General features: G+C 41.6%; 1 protein-coding gene across 4 annotated transcripts in view; it reads right to left on the bottom strand.

Moving 5' to 3' along the window:
* Window positions 1-104: 104 nt before the first annotated feature.
* Window positions 105-15853, bottom strand: part of LOC139554937 (ubiquitin-conjugating enzyme E2 E1-like) — a 101919-nt gene continuing 86170 nt past the window's right edge. For all 4 annotated transcript variants that reach the window (XM_071368241.1, XM_071368239.1, XM_071368238.1 and 1 more), the window contains 3 exons: window positions 1290-1422; window positions 771-918; window positions 105-590 (listed from right to left, as the gene is read on the bottom strand). In XM_071368241.1, the coding sequence (XP_071224342.1) occupies window positions 493-590; window positions 771-918; window positions 1290-1422 (379 nt within the window). In that variant the 3' untranslated portion in view covers window positions 105-492. The remainder of the gene's footprint in view (window positions 591-770; window positions 919-1289; window positions 1423-15853) is intronic.

Below are 15853 nucleotides of genomic sequence, written 5' to 3'. Positions count from 1 at the left end.
TAGAAATGATTCAGATATAGACATGCAAGAGAGCTTACACCAATGGTAATTAACATCTGAAAAATTCACACAAATGAGATTGGGAATTCTACCAGGAAACCATGCTGTGTGTGACAGGTTTATATAAGCAGACCAAACATGTAGAATTAATTTCCTTTCGAAGCACAATTAGCTAAAAATGTAATCATTTTAAAGAACTTCAAGTTAACACATTGAAAAGCATCAATGGTAATATACAGGTCAGAGAACTTAAATACCATAAACAAAATATCAGGAGATGAAGACTTAAATTCCAAGATAAATATTCTACCCTTCCTTTCCCCCCCACTCCTGTCCCTGAGTCATCCCAGAAGGAGCTCTGACACCCCCTATCCTCTCCCTCTCATGTTGCCCAGGGTCGTAGTTGTTAGGGTATGCTATGTGAAACAAATTAACTTTTCTTATTGGACAAGTCCATGTAGTGCCTAATGAATACGACCCAATCCTGTGTATCTATGTGGCGTATCTCTTGGTCCACTGTTTGGCTATCCTGTCGTGCTCTGGTCTGTTGGTTGTGTATTGGGTGGCGATGCTTCCTACCAGAGGGTCAGCTGTGAGGGGTGGAGAACACGCAGAGTTATAGGTAGGGCTTCAACGATAGCTTTGATCTGCCAGTACAAATGCACACACGTAATTCCACATATGACAATGTTTACACTTCAAAGCAGCCACTAATCAATGAATTTCAATGGAACCCGCATTATAGTAGTATATGGCGTCTTAGGTCTTACCAGGGTTGCAGTCAGTGAGCAGGGAGCAGATGGACAGCAGCACCTTGGAGATGGTGAGGGCGGGGCTCCAGTTGTCCTTCAGGATGTCCAGACAGATCACACCCTGACTGTTGATGTTACAGTGGTAGATCCTGGTACGGAACGTCACCTAGGAAACAAAGTAGATCTATATCAATACACCCCGATTGTTTATGTTCCAGTGGTAGATCCTGAAAGCAACACGGAGATAATCTACTCAACAATGAAAACCGATGTTCAGTCTAATCATGGAAGCCAAATTTCCATTTAAGCCTTTTTGAGTCTGGTTTGGTTAAATTGACCATTAACTGTTTGAAATTTGCAGAGAACTAGAGACCCTGAATTTCAATAAAATCAAAGTGCCATAGCTCCCTCCAGTGGTCAATATGGCAATAACAAGTTCCCTTCTCGAGTGAGAAAGTGGTATCCTACATACCTGTGTAATCTTGAGGAATGTTCTAATCATTGTTTGAGTCAGCTTGTTTTGACTAGAGTGTTTACCTTGGGTGGTTTGAAGGGGTAGTCTGGTGTAAAGGCGATATCTAGGAAGAAGACCCCTCCCTCGTACACAGAGCCTGGTGGTCCCAGGATGGTGGATCTCCACTCATAGATGTTGTCTCCTTTTGGACCCGCACTGCAAACACAGGTACATTACATTGTTTCATGCAGTGGTGGTCGGTGTCTTTTTTCATGAGTATGGCCTTATTACAGCATATTGATGACTGTCATTCATATTCCATTCACCCAGTTCAATGTAACAGTGATAGGTCTAGGCTACTACATGACACTAATTTTCCCTGTACCGATCATGAGGTTGCTTCAACCTAGCTTATGAATGAACGTTTATAACGTAGGTGCACACAGGTTGAGAGAAAGATTTGAGGTGACAGACAGTGACACATTCAATACTGCCTTGCACACTCTTGCTTGCATCTAGCTGATAGGGTGTAATCATTAGTCCAACAGTTGCAAACAAGAGTTTCTATTGGACAAATTCAGGTATGTTAATCCCCGTTTTCTTCCGTTTAAGAAACATTAACAGAATCGGCGGAATGAATACACCCCTGATCACCCTTAAATCACAGTTCACTTTCATAGCAGCCACAATCTATTCCTTCTCGAATTATGTGCTCTCCTCACCTTCACTTGTGGACTTCAATGCACAACATCAGCTGTATGTGACGAGGAGAAAAACCTTTCCAAGCCAAACTATATCATAACCGCTACACACAGCCTACATCGTTGTCACCATATTTTGTTTATTTATTTAACTAGGAAAGTCAGTTAAGAACAAATTCTTATTTACTATGACGCCTACACCGGCCAAACCCGGACAACGCTGGGCCATTAGGGCGGCACACAATCCCACAGTCACATAGGGCGGCACACAATCACGGCCGGTTGTGATACACCCTGGATTAATTAAAGTAACGTCATAGTCAACATAGCTAACTAACGCGTTAGTAAACCCACTACAATCATGCTGTAATGTTACAGTGTACAGTCAGTAAGCAGTTTAGCACTTTCACCAGCAGGCCCTGGTAGCAAAAAAAAAAGTAAAACCAAAAGCTTACCATGACTTGGAAGATTTCCAGTGTTGTGTTGGATAATCATAGCCAGCTAGATAACCTCTGTTTGAGCAGGGTGTTCGAGTAAGCCAAACTAGTTGGCTGCACTTGCTAAGTGAAACTAAAAGACAAAATCTTTCCCACTTGCTTCTCTTTCATTTTGGAAGAAATAACATTTGTTCAAAACTGCTCAATTATTGTCTCTCCCCTTGAGTCAACTACTCACCACATTTTATGCACTGCAGTGCTATCTAGCTGTAGCTTATGCTTTTAGTACTACATTTTTCTCTGATCCTTTGATTGGGTGGACAACATGTCAGTTCATGCTGCAAGAGCTCATAGGTTGGAGGACATCCTCCGGAAGTTGTCATAATTACTGTTTAAGTCTATGGAAGGGGGTGAGAACCATGATCTTCCTAGGTTTTGTATTGAAGTCAATGTACCCAGAGGAGGACGGATGTCAGCTTTCTTCCAGCAACACCATGGTGCTACCCTACAGAGTGCTGTTGAGGCTACTGTAGACCTTCATTGCATAATAGTGTTTTAATCAATTATTTGATGTCGTGATTATATTTAGTACAGTTTTATCTAAAAAGGATAACTTAAAATGTTTTAACATTATTTTTATAAAAAATTCACTGAGGAGGATGGTTCTCCTCAGCTGTCTTCTTTATGTGTATTGACTGTCATCACATCATCTCTAACACATTAGCAGCTGCTAAACACAGTGTAATGTACACTAGGCTGTTATTACAGAAAAGATAGCATAATGACACCACTTCAACAGAGCGGCTGAAAGACTGAAGAAACACTACCCATTCCTGATAATGGCAATCGCAGAGATACAGTATATAACGTATAATACTATCTATTCTATTTATGTGGGCAATCGGCCCGTGAGTGAACATTCCTTTCAGTAATGTAAAGGGAATATTGAATGAATATAGAATGAATATTAGGAGTGATCTATCCGAGGAGGTCTTTCCATTTCCAGTGCGTAGCATCCCAGGAGTAATGGGAACGCATCAAGGTTTTCTTCATTCATGAAACACTATGGATGTTATGTTTAATGTGGGGAAGACAACATGGCATTCATTTGATCGTTTACGGTGGGTTTACTTCCTCCCTTTGCTCGTTTCCCAGAGGTGTTCCCTCCCTGGCTGGATATAAACCACATCTCGAATGTCTGTTCTGTTCCCACAAAGCCTTCAGGAGACGTATAGAGCAAAACCACCCGGGGATATGAATCAGAATGAAGAGGTGTTAAGAGGGGGAACCCATCTGCCAGAAACTGTTTGGAAACTGAGGTATTTATTACCTGGATAAGAAACACATTTCACTTTCATAAAAGTTTTTCTACAGTGTGCCCAACCTTTGTTGAACTGAAATTGGTACTTAATGCAGTTTAAACCAAGTAAATGTTATTCTCCAAATCCCGTACAAATATATCTGATGATTTATGCATGGATGGTGCCTTCATTGATCCTGTCCACGCTTATAAATATCTGGGCATCCCGGATTGGCGAAAAGCTCTCTTTCAAAAAGCATGTTGATGAGTTAAGAAATTTAGGATGAAAATGGGCTTCTTTTATAAAAATAGGTCATGCCTTTCATTAAATAGGAGAAAACTAATAATTCCGTTGACATTCATTCTGGTTATAGACTATGGGGATATTGTCTATATGACTATGAATGCAGCTGCCACTGTTTTGAAGCCATTGGACGCAGTTTATCATAGCACATTACACTTTATTACGGGTGATAGGTTCAGTACACATCACTGCATTCTGTATCAGAAAGGCTGGCCCTGAAATTGTCGTAGATGCGTTGGACTCTTTGTTTATAAAGACCTCCTGCATAAACTTCTGCCGTACCTTACTTCATTGTTAACTTATAGTATGACATCCCAGACCGGGTCTCTCTGTGGAGCCCTTCGATCTCAACGGAGTTGGGCACATCTACTTTTAGTTATTTTGCACCTTGTGTGGAAAGATCTCCAATGCACTTTAAAATTGGAGGAATTGGAGCCTTTAGGGCAGGGTTATTCAACCGGGGGTCCGCGGAGGTACTGCAGGGAGTCAAATCAAATGTTGTCACATGCGACGAATACAACAAATGCTTACTTACTTAAAAGCCCTTAACTATTTCTTGAACTGAAGTAAATACTAAAATAAACGGTTACAAAATAACGAGGCTATATACAGGGGGTACCAGTACCGAGTCAATGTGCCAAAATACAGGTTAGTCAAGGTCATTTGTACATGTAGGTAGGGGTAAAGTGACTATGCATAGATAAACCGCGAGTAGCAGCAGTGTAAAAACAAAGAGGGGGGGGGGGGGGTCAATGTAATAGTCCGGGTGTTGTTCAGCAGTGTTATGGCTTGGCAATAGAAGCTGTTAAGGAGCCTTTTGCACCTAGACTCCGGTACCGCTTGACGTGCGGTAGCAAAGGCTGGAGTCTGACAATGTTTTGTGCCTTCCTCTGACACACCTAGTATATAGGTCCTGGAAAGCAGGAAGCTTGACCCAGTGATGTACTGGGCACCAAGGAACTTGAAACTCTTGACCAGCTCCACTACAACCCCGTCGATGTGAATGGGGGCATGTTCGGCCCTCCTTTTCCTGTAGTCCACGATCAGCTTCTTTGTCTTGCTCACATTGAGGGAGAGGTTGTTGTCCTGGCAGTGACCTCCTCCCTATAGGCTGTCTCATTGTTGTCGGTAATCAGGACTACCACGGTTGTGTCGTCAGCAAACTTAATGGTGATGTTGGAGTCGTGCTTGGTCACGCAGTCGTGGGTGAACAGGGAGTACAGGAGGGGAATAGGCACTCACCCCTGAGGGGCCCCTGTGTTGAGGATCAGCGTGGCAGATGTGTTGTTACCTACCCTTAGCACCTGGGTGCGGCCCGTTAGGAAGTCCAGGATCCAATTGCAGAGGGAGGTGTTTAGTCCCAGGGTCCTTAGCTTAGTGATGAGCTTTGAGGGTACTATGGTGTTGAACGTTGAGCTGTAGTCAATGAACAGCATTCTCACATAGGTGTTCCTTTTGTTCACCGTGCATGTATCAAATTTTATTGGTCACATACACATTTAGCAGATGTTATTGCGGGTGTAGCGAAATGCTTGCATACATATACAGTTGTTGCCAAAAGTTGAGCCTGACACAAATATTAATTTTCACAAAGTCTGCTGCCTCAGTTTGTATGACGGCAATTTGCATATACTCCAGAATGTTAGGAAGAGTGATCAGATGAATTGCAATTAATTGCAAAGTCCCCCTTTGCCATGCAAATGAACTGAATCCCCCAAAAACATTTCCACTGCATTTCAGCCCTGCCACAAAAGGACCAGCTGACATGTCAGTGATTCTCTCGTTAACACAGGTGTGAGTGTTGACGAGGACAAGGCTGGAGATCACTCTGTCATGCTGATTTAGTTCGAATAACAGACTGGAAGCTTCAAAAGGAGGGTGGTGCTTGCAATCATTGTTCTTCCTCTGTCAACCATGGTTACCTGCAAGGAAGCATGTGCCGTCATCATTGCTTTGCACAAAAAGGGCTTCACATGCAAGGATATTGCTGCCAGTAAGATTGCACCTAAATCAACCATTTATCGGATCATCAAGAACTTCAAGTAGAGCAGTTCAATTGCTGTGAAGAAGGCTTCAGGGCGCCCAAGAAAGTCCAGCAAGTGCCAGGACCGTCTCCTGAAGTTGATTCAGCTGCGGGATCGGGGCACCACCAGTACAGAGCTTGCTCAGGAATGGCAGCAGCCAGGTGTGAGTGCATCTGCACACACAGTGAGGCGCAGACTTTGAGGATGGCCTGGTGTCAAGAAGGGCAGCAAAGAAGCCACTTCTCTCTAGGAAAAACATCAGGGACAGACTGATATTCTGCAAAAGGTACAGGGATTGGACTGCTGAGGACTGGGGTAAAGTAATTTTCTCTGATGAATCCCCTTTCCGATTGTTTGGGGCATGCGGAAAAAAGCTTGTCTGGAGATGACAAGGTGAGCTCATCCATCAGTCCTGTATCATGCCAACAGTAAAGCATCCTGAGACCATTCATGTGTGGGGTTGCTTCTCAGCCAAGGGAGTTGGCTCACTCACAATTTTGCCTAAGAACACAGCCATGAATAAAGAATGGTACCAACACATCCTCCTCTGAGAACTTCTCCCAACCATCCAGGAACAGTTTGGTGACGAACTGCCTTTTCCAGCATGATGGAGCACCTTGCCATAAGGCAAAAGTGATAACTAAGTGGCTCGGGGAACAAAACATCAATATTTTGGGTCCATGGCCAGGAAACTCCCCAGACCTTAATACCATTGAGAACTTGTGGTCAATCCTCAAGAGGCGGGTGGACAAACAAAAACCCACAAATTCTGACAAACTCCAAGCATTGATTATGCAAGAATGGGCTGCCATCAGTCAGGATGTGGCCCAGAAGTTAATTGACAGCATGCCAGGGCGGATTGCAGAGGTCTTGAAAAAGAAGGGTCAACACTGCAAATATTGACTCTTTGCATCAACTTCAGGTAATTGTCAATAAAAGCCTTTGACACTTATGAAATGCTTGTAATTATACTTCAGTATTCCATAGTAACATCTGACAAATATCTAAAGACACTGAAGCAGCAGACTGTGAAAATTAATATTTGTCATTCTCAAAACTTTTGGCCACGACTGTATGTATGTATGTATGTATGTATGTATGTATGTATGTATGTATGTATGTATGTATGTATGTATGTATGTATGTATGTATGTATGTATGTATGCACACACTTACTTGAAGTCGGAAGTTTACATAGACAAATACATTTAAACTCAGTTTCACAATTCCTGACATTTAATCCTAGTAAAAATTCCCTGTCTTAGGTCAGTTAGGATCCCCACTTCATTTTAAGAATGTGAAATGTCAAAAATAATAGTAGAGAGAATGATTTATTTCAGCTTTTATTTCTTTCATCACATTCCCAGTGGGTCAGAAGTTTACATACACTCAATTAGTATTTGGTAGCATTGCCTTTAAATAGTTTAACTTGGGTCAAACGTTGTGGGTAGCCTTCCACAAGCTTCCCACAATAAGTTGGGTGAATTTTGGCCCATTCCTCCTGACAGAGCTGGTGTAACTGAGTCAGGTTTGTAGGTCTCCTTGCTGACACTCAACAAATTTTCTATATGATTGAGGTCAGGGCTTTGTGATGGCCACTCCAATACCTTGACTTTGTTGTCCTTAAGCCATTTTGCCACAACTTTAGATGTATGCTTGGGGTCATTGTCCATTTGGAAGACACATTTGAGACCAAGCTTGAACTTCCTGACTGATGTCTTGAGATGTTGCTTCAATATATCCACATCATTTTCCGTCCCCATGATGCCATCTATTTTGTGAAGTGCACCAGTCCCTGCTGCAGCAAAGCACCCCCACAACATAATGCTGCCACCCCATGCTTCACGGTTGGGATGGTGTTCTTCGGCTTGCAAGCCTCCCCCTTTTTCCTCCAAACATAACGATGGTCATTATGGCCAAACATTTCTATTTTTGTTTCATCAGACCAGAGGACATTTCTCCAAAAAGTACGATCTCTGTCCCTATGTGCAGTTGCTAACCGTAGTCTGACTTTTTTTTAATGGGGGTTTTGGAGCAGTGGCTTCTTCCTTGCTGCGCGGCATTTCAGGTTATGTTGATATTGGACTCATTTTACTGTGGATATAGAAACTTTTGTACCCGTTTCCTCCAGCATCTTTGCAAGGTCCGTTGCTGTTGTTCTGGGATTGATTTGCACCAAAGTACGTTCATCTCTAGGAGACAGAACGTGTCTCCTTCCTGAGCGGTTTGACAGCTGCGTGGTCCCATGGTGTTTATACTTGCTTACTATTGTTTGTACAGATGAACATGGTACCTTCAGGCATTTGGAAATTGCTCCCAAGGATGAACCAGACTTGTGGAGGTCTGCAATTTTTTTTCTGAGGTCTTGGCTGATTTCTTTTGATTTTCCCATGATGTCAAGCAAAGAGGCATTGGGTTTGAAGGTATGCCTTGAAATACATCCACAGGTACACCTCCAATTGACTCAAATGATGTCAAATTAGCCTATCAGAAGCTTCTAAAGCCATGACATCATTTTCTGGAATTTTCTGTAAACTTCTGACCCACTGGAATTGTGATACAGTGAATTATAAGTGAAATAATTTGTCTGTAAACAATTGTTGGAAAATGACTTGTCATGCACAAAGTAGATGTCCTAACCGACTTGCCAAAACTATAGTTTGTTAACAAGAAATTTGTGGAGTGGTTGAAAAACAAGTTTTAATGACTCCAAACTAAGTGTATGTAAACTTCCGACTTCAACTATACACACACAAAAAATGGAGTTCTTTATTTCAATGTTTTTATGAATATAGCTAGCAACAGAATAAACACATTTTGAATGACATACCTACAGTGGAAAAGAGGAGTGTTATTTTTAATTATGTCAACTTTATTTCTCAACTCCTAATATTGTCTGACAGAGGCTTTGAAAAAGCATCCGCTTACCAGTCGGCTGGTAATCTTTCTTTTTTGGCTCTATTTAATCCGTATCGTGGAAGTTCAGCATTACTGTGGGGCAATGTTCTGGCGTCAGTGAATACTGCATTCATGCATATGTCGGCTCAATCGGAAAATTACCTTCACATTTCTATCGTGCAATCTATAACGCTTCAGCAAAACAGATTGAATAGAGCCCTTAATTTTTGCCAACACATCGCTAACCTTTGTTTAAACAGCTGCTATTAACAAAAATGTGTTTGGAGTTATCTTTATCTAATAGGCTGAGTTTACACTTCCTCAACAACAAAACTATCTACCAAATATATTATTTTTAGAATGTTGATACTTCTCCTTGCCATTCAGCTGATAAGACATTATATTTCTTTGCTAACATGGCGGTTCCTGGGTAGCCGGTTTGCCTGGGCGCGGGTCCCTGTGCAAGAAAACGTTGAAGACCCCTGCTCTATGGCATTTCAGACTGCTATTAGGGGACCTTTTTACTCTATCGTGTGTCTGTTTATGATTGTGTTTTGCTTTTCATGTATTGGTTTTGTATGATAACGTGTATATGGATGTGCAGTTTATGTGTATATTGATGTGTATTGTTGTGCTAAACAGGGCTCATCTGGAAAATAAACCTTGGTCTCAGTATTGACTCCCTGTCAAAATAAACCAATCACTGAAAATACAAGAGGCAACAGTTTCCCAACAAACCATGAACACAGCAAGGAAAACAGCCTCCATTATTCCAATAATGGGTCCAACTCCAATGATCATGACTATCGAACAAACACAGCTCCTTTCAGATATAACAGCTCAGAGATACAGTAGGTAGCAGCACTACTTTGGGTTTATAAGAGCTAGCTAACAACGCAGCGTGGGCTAGACACTTCCACCCCAGGGAAAGGCCTTTTTATAGATATGAAAAGCTTTAGAGACTTTGGCAGCAGTCACACACACACCATCACAGTCACACAACAGCTACAACACTAACACTGTAATGTGTAAAAGTGTTGAAGTCCCCGCCCACTCGCAGAAATCGAATTAGCATATTTTTTTAAATCCCCATACAAATCTGTCACTTTAAGCTAGAGATATATGTTTTTGAATTGGATGTGTTTCAATCCACCGATGTCGCACTTCTGCGGTGAAAAGTGACAGAGCTTGAGCGGTGTTTGTCAGACCATGACATGTCCCGAAAATCTTCGGGATGTCCCGAAAGTCTTCTCACAAAATCGTCTGCAGTGTCCGAAAAGTTTGGCCTACAAAAAAATTATGTATGGAAGTATATATGGAGACTGTTCAGTGCCAAAAATAAAGGGTTAAATACTTGTACATTTAAAAAAAAAATAAAAAAATACTGATTCCTGATCTTTCTTTCTTGGGCTCCAGAGTGGTGCAGAGTTCTAAGGCACTGCATCTCAGTGCAAGAGGCGTCACTACAGTACCTGGTTTGAATCCAGGCTGTATCACATCCGGCTGAGATTGGGAGTCCCATAGGGCGGCGTACAATTGGCACAGCGTCGTCTGGGTTTGGCCGGCATTGTAAATAAGAATTGACTTGCCTAGTTTAATATAAAAAAAGTCCCATCTCTCTCAGATATGAAGACAGACACTTCAGAACAAACTTAATTTCGATTGTTTTGGCACTATCCACATAGTGAATATGTTATTCAAAGCGTTTGTATAGGCTAATAGCAGTAAGGGGTCTTAACATTCTAAATCAAATAGTTAAAATGGCCCTTGATATGACCTTCTTAAAACAATTCCATAAAGCTTAGTAGAGCCCCCTCCCCCCGGCTTAGAATGTTATGGGTTAAGAGAAGGAGAAAAAAATCCTTGGCTCTCAATCTAAAAAATGTACTCAGAGTAGACTAGAGGGAGTAAACAAAGAATCACCTGCACCTCAGATGGATTACAATAACTACTGGCACACTTCCTGAAGTGAAAATATCTTTAGAGGCACACAGACACACAAAACACTCATTAGCCAGCAGTTAATGCTGGGGCTACACATTGAGCGGTGCAAGCTAAAGTGAGGGGGGAGAGAAATAGGCATGAACAACAATTGGAATCCACTATTTTCCAATCTCAGAAGGTAAGCAGGGTCAGACTTGGTTAGTACTTGGAAGACTGCCTGGGACAATCAGGTTTTGCAAGCTTAGGGCGGCAGGTAGCCTAGCAGTTGGGCCACTAACCGAAAAGTCACTGGCTCGAATACCCGAGCCAACAAGGTGAGAAGCTGTATAGGCCTTGAGCAAGGCACTTAACCCTAATTTGCTCCAGGGGTGCCATACTACTGTGGCAGACCCTGTAAAACAACATTTCATGCACATTTTATATACACAGTGCATTCGGAAAGTATTCAGACCCATTGACTCCACATTTTGTTACATTACAGCCCTATTCGAAAATGTCTTAAATCATTTTGTTCTTGGGGACCTTCAATTCTGCTGAATTGTTTTGGTAGCCAACCCCAGATTTGTGCCGTGACAGAATCCTGTCTCAGAGCTCTACGAACAATTCCTTTGACCTCATGGCTTGGACCTTATATAGACAGGTGTGTGCCTTTCCAAATCATGTCCAATCAATTGAATTTAAACAGAGGTGGACTACAATCAAGTTGTAGAAACATCTCAACGATGATCAATGGAAACAGGATGCACCTGAGCTCAAATTCAAGTCTCATAGCAAAGGGTCTGAATACTTATGTAAATCATTATATTATTTTTTATACATTTGTAAACATGTCTAAAAACCTGTTTTCGCTTTGTCATTATGGGGTATTGTGTGTAGATTGCTGAGGAATTTTTTATTTAATAAATTTTTGGAATATGGCTGTGACATGGAAGGGGTCTGAATACTTTGAATGCACTGTACACACACACAGTACAAGCCTTCAACATTCAATTACTGTCATGAGCCTTAACGCTGAGAATGTCAGGAATCCAACAAGACGCTACCGCAAGGCCAGACACCCAGGGGCTACATCCTGAAGGGAGGGAGGGAGTACGAGTGTGTTTGTCAAAGTAAGGAAAATGAGTGGTAAGGAAAATGAGTGCTAGGGAAAAAAAGTGCAAGGGAGCAATAGCCAAAGAGCAATCTAAGGAAAACAAATGGAAGTGAGCGAGAGAGAGATGGGGAAGTGAGAGAGTGTGTGATGTTTGCACTATGATGACAAGACCGTTAAAACGAGGCTGGGGTGTGTGTGGCATTCCAAGTCAAGTATAATTAGATTTTGATGACTGGCATCTGAGGAACTCAGATGCCTGTAGTGTCCATAAGAAAACATGACATGCTTGCTATGGCAAAAAACATCCAGTTCAGGGAAACTGACAGGTTCATTAAAACCCCTAATTACCGCATGCAAAGAGTGTACATTGCATTTAAAGATAGTGTGAAAAGGGCATTTGTGGCCTTGGACCCATCTGCATTGTAGGTTTACTGGGTCGACTGATCTTTTTACATTATCATTTGCTTCATGGCTCCAGCAACTATGGTGATGCATAACCAGGCCAGCGCAGTACGGCTTGGCCAGTCTCAATTGTGCGAAAAAGAGAAATGTGTCCATCCATCAGAAACACCCCACAGACAGATTCGTCAATGAGTAATCCAGCACACATCTGCAAGGGATCGGTCTAGCCTCCTAATTATTCATACCCAAATGAACAGACTGTTCAATGAAGCATACTAAATAGAGATGTACGAAAATGAATTCCCCTTTTCAGCTACTTATCAAAGGAAGCATAGAGAACACAACTAGTGTGTGTTTACATCCACAGTGAGAGGATTATATAGAAGTGCAACACTGCAGGCTCCCTCAGTGGCAGGGGACAAAGACTCATCATTGACAGTTCTGACAACTGGGTTTGAATCCAGGTCTCCTACACCAAGCCATAAGACTGTACTAGCCTGCTGAGCTAACGCCTAGGCATTAGTTCGGGGAGCTAATGCAAGTCTTCAGGTCTCAGGCAAGACGACTTGTCACACAAGCTTGGTTCACTGAATTACTTCCGTTCTTTGACACAACCACCAGGTCTGGTCAGTCCACCAGTCCGGTCTCTGGTTAGAACATAGCTCATAGAGTCAGCCCCCCCCAAAGCACATACCTCCCGCCTTCCCAAGCACCTGGGCCACACGTGGTGATGTGGTTCTAAACCCCCATAATCCCTCTGAATTAACCAGGACTCCTTCCTCTTCCCCAATACCACAGCAGCACCATAGCAGGCACACTAGACTAGAGCAGGCCACAAAAAAACACCTATGGATTGAATGACTAAATAGTATTCCTTTGTTCATGGTCCTTTTCAGCTGCAGAGTGTAAAGCTAAAATAAATTACGTCGATTGTGCCAGCCTCTGCCAAATCCATAGCAGTCATATGCCAGGGTCATCGGCAAGCTAATTGTCTGTTTTGGAACTGGTGTGTGTGTCTGTCAGTTGTGGTCTGGAGAGCTGCTCCAACATGCAATCAGCTCGCTTCTCAAGGTCTAGACAGGATCATCATGAGCCACAGTTCCATAAAGTGAGTGTAGACTGACTGCATCACAGCAGCTTGTTGTCAGCAGCAGAGAGTCAATTCTGACCTCATTGAACAAGATATACACTACCTTCAGAAAGTACTCACACCCCTTGACTTTTTCCACTTTGTTGTTACTGCCGGAATTTAAAATGTATTCAATTGAGATTAGTGACAACCTACACATAATACCAAAATAGAAGTCTTCATAGAATGTTTTTTTTATTAATAATTTTTTTTAAAGCTGAAATGTCTTGAGTCAATAATTATTAAACTCCTAGGTTATGGCAAGCATAAATAAGTTCAGGAGTAAAAATGTGCTTAACAAATCATATAATAATAATAATAATAATAATAATAATAGGAATGGACTCATTACGTGTTCAGTAATAATAGTGGTTAACATGATTTTAATAACTACCCCATCGCTGTACCCCACACAAACAATTATCTGTAGGGTCCCTCAATTGAGTAGTGAATTTCAAGCACAGATTTAACCACAAAGACCAGGGAGGTTTTTAAATGCCTCGCAAAGGGCAGCTATTGGTAGGTGTAAAAATAAAAAAAGCAGACATTGAATATCTCTTTGAGCATGGTGAAGTTATTAAATTACACTTTGAATGGTGTATCAATGCACCCAGTCATCACAAATATACAGGTGTCCTTCTTAACTCAGTTGCTGAGGAGGAAGGAAACTGGCCAGGGATTTCACCATGAGGCCAATGGTGATTTTAAAACAGTTAAAGAGTTTAATGGCTGTGATATGAGAAAACTGTGACTGGATCAAAAACATTTTACTTACTCCACAATACTAACCTAAATGACAGAGGTGAAAAGAAGGAAGCCTGTATAGAGTAAAAATACTCCAAAACATGCATCATGTTTGCATTAAGGCACTAAAGTAATACTGCAAAAAGTGTAGAAAACATACTTTTTGTCCTGAATACAAAGCATTATGTTTGGGGCAAATCCAACACATCACTGAGTACCACTTTTCAAGCATGGTGGTGGCTGCATGATGTTACGGGTATGCTTGTCATTGGCAAGGACTAGAGTTTGTTTTAGGATAAAAAGAAGCGGAATACAGCAATAAGCACAGGCAACATCCTAGAGGAAGAAATTGGTTCAGTCTGCTTTCCAACAGACAATGGGAGACACATTCACCTTTCAGCAGGACAATAACCTAAAACACAAAAACACAAGGCCAAATATACACTGGAATTGCTTACCAAGACGGCAATGAATGTTCCCGAGTGGCCTAATTACAGTTTTGACTTAAAATAGTCTTGAAAATCTATGCGAAGACTTGATCAACAACCAATTTGACAGAGCTTGAAGAATGTGCAATATTGTACAATCCAGGTATGCAAAGCTCTTAGAGACTTTGCTAAAAAGACCCAGCTGTAATCGCAGCCAAAGGTATTGACTCAGAGGTATAAATACTTACAGTACCAGTCAAAAGTTGACACACTTACTCATTCCAGGGGTTCTTCATTTTTACTATTTTCTACATTGTAGAATAATAGTGAAGACATCAAAACTATGAAATAACACATATGGAATCATGTAGTAACCAAAAAAAGTGTTAAACAAATCGAAAATATATTATATTTTTGAGATTCTTCAAAGAAGCCATCCTTTGTCTTGATGACAGCTTTGCACACTCTTGGCATTATCTCAACCAGATTCATGAGGTAGTCACCTAGAATGCAATTCAATTAACAGGTGTGCCTTGTTAAAAGTTAATTTGTGGAATTTCTTTCCTTCTTAATGTGTTTGAGCCAATCAGTTGTGTTGTGACAAGGTAGTATACAGAAGATATCCCTATTTGGTAAAAGACCAAGTCCATATTATGGCAAGAACAGCTCAAATAAGCAAAGCGAAACAGCAGGCAATCATTACTTTAAGAACATGAAGGTTAGTCAATCAGGAAAATGTCAAGAACTTTGAACGTTTCTTCAAGTGCAGTTGCAAAAACCATCAAGCGCTATGATGAAACTGGCTCTCATAAGGACCACCACAGGTAAGGAAGACCTAGAGTTACATTTGCTGTAGAGGATAAGTTCATTAGTGTTAACTGCACCTCAGATTGCAGGCCAAATAAATTATTCACAGAGTTCAAGTAACAGACACAGCTCAACATCAACTGTTCAGAGGAGACTGCGTGATTCAGGCCTTCATGGTTGAATTGCTGCTAAGAAACCACTAAAGGACACCAATAAAAAGAAGAGACTTGCTTGGGCCAAGAAACACAAGCAATGGACATTAGACCAGTGGAAATCTGTCCTTTAGCTTGATGAGTCATAATTTGAGACTTTTGGTTCCAACTACCCTGTCTTTGTGAGACGCAAAGTAGGTGAACGGACGATCTCCACGTGTGTGATTCCCACAGTGAAGCATGGAGGAGGAGGTGTGGTGGTGCTTTGCTGGTGACACTGTCAG

The sequence above is a fragment of the Salvelinus alpinus genome, chromosome 26 (genome assembly GCF_045679555.1).
Source record: "Salvelinus alpinus chromosome 26, SLU_Salpinus.1, whole genome shotgun sequence".
NCBI classification, from domain to species: Eukaryota; Metazoa; Chordata; class Actinopteri; order Salmoniformes; family Salmonidae; genus Salvelinus; species Salvelinus alpinus.
Note: the sequence above shows the minus strand (reverse complement) of the source record. Positions and strands in the feature narration are given on the sequence as shown.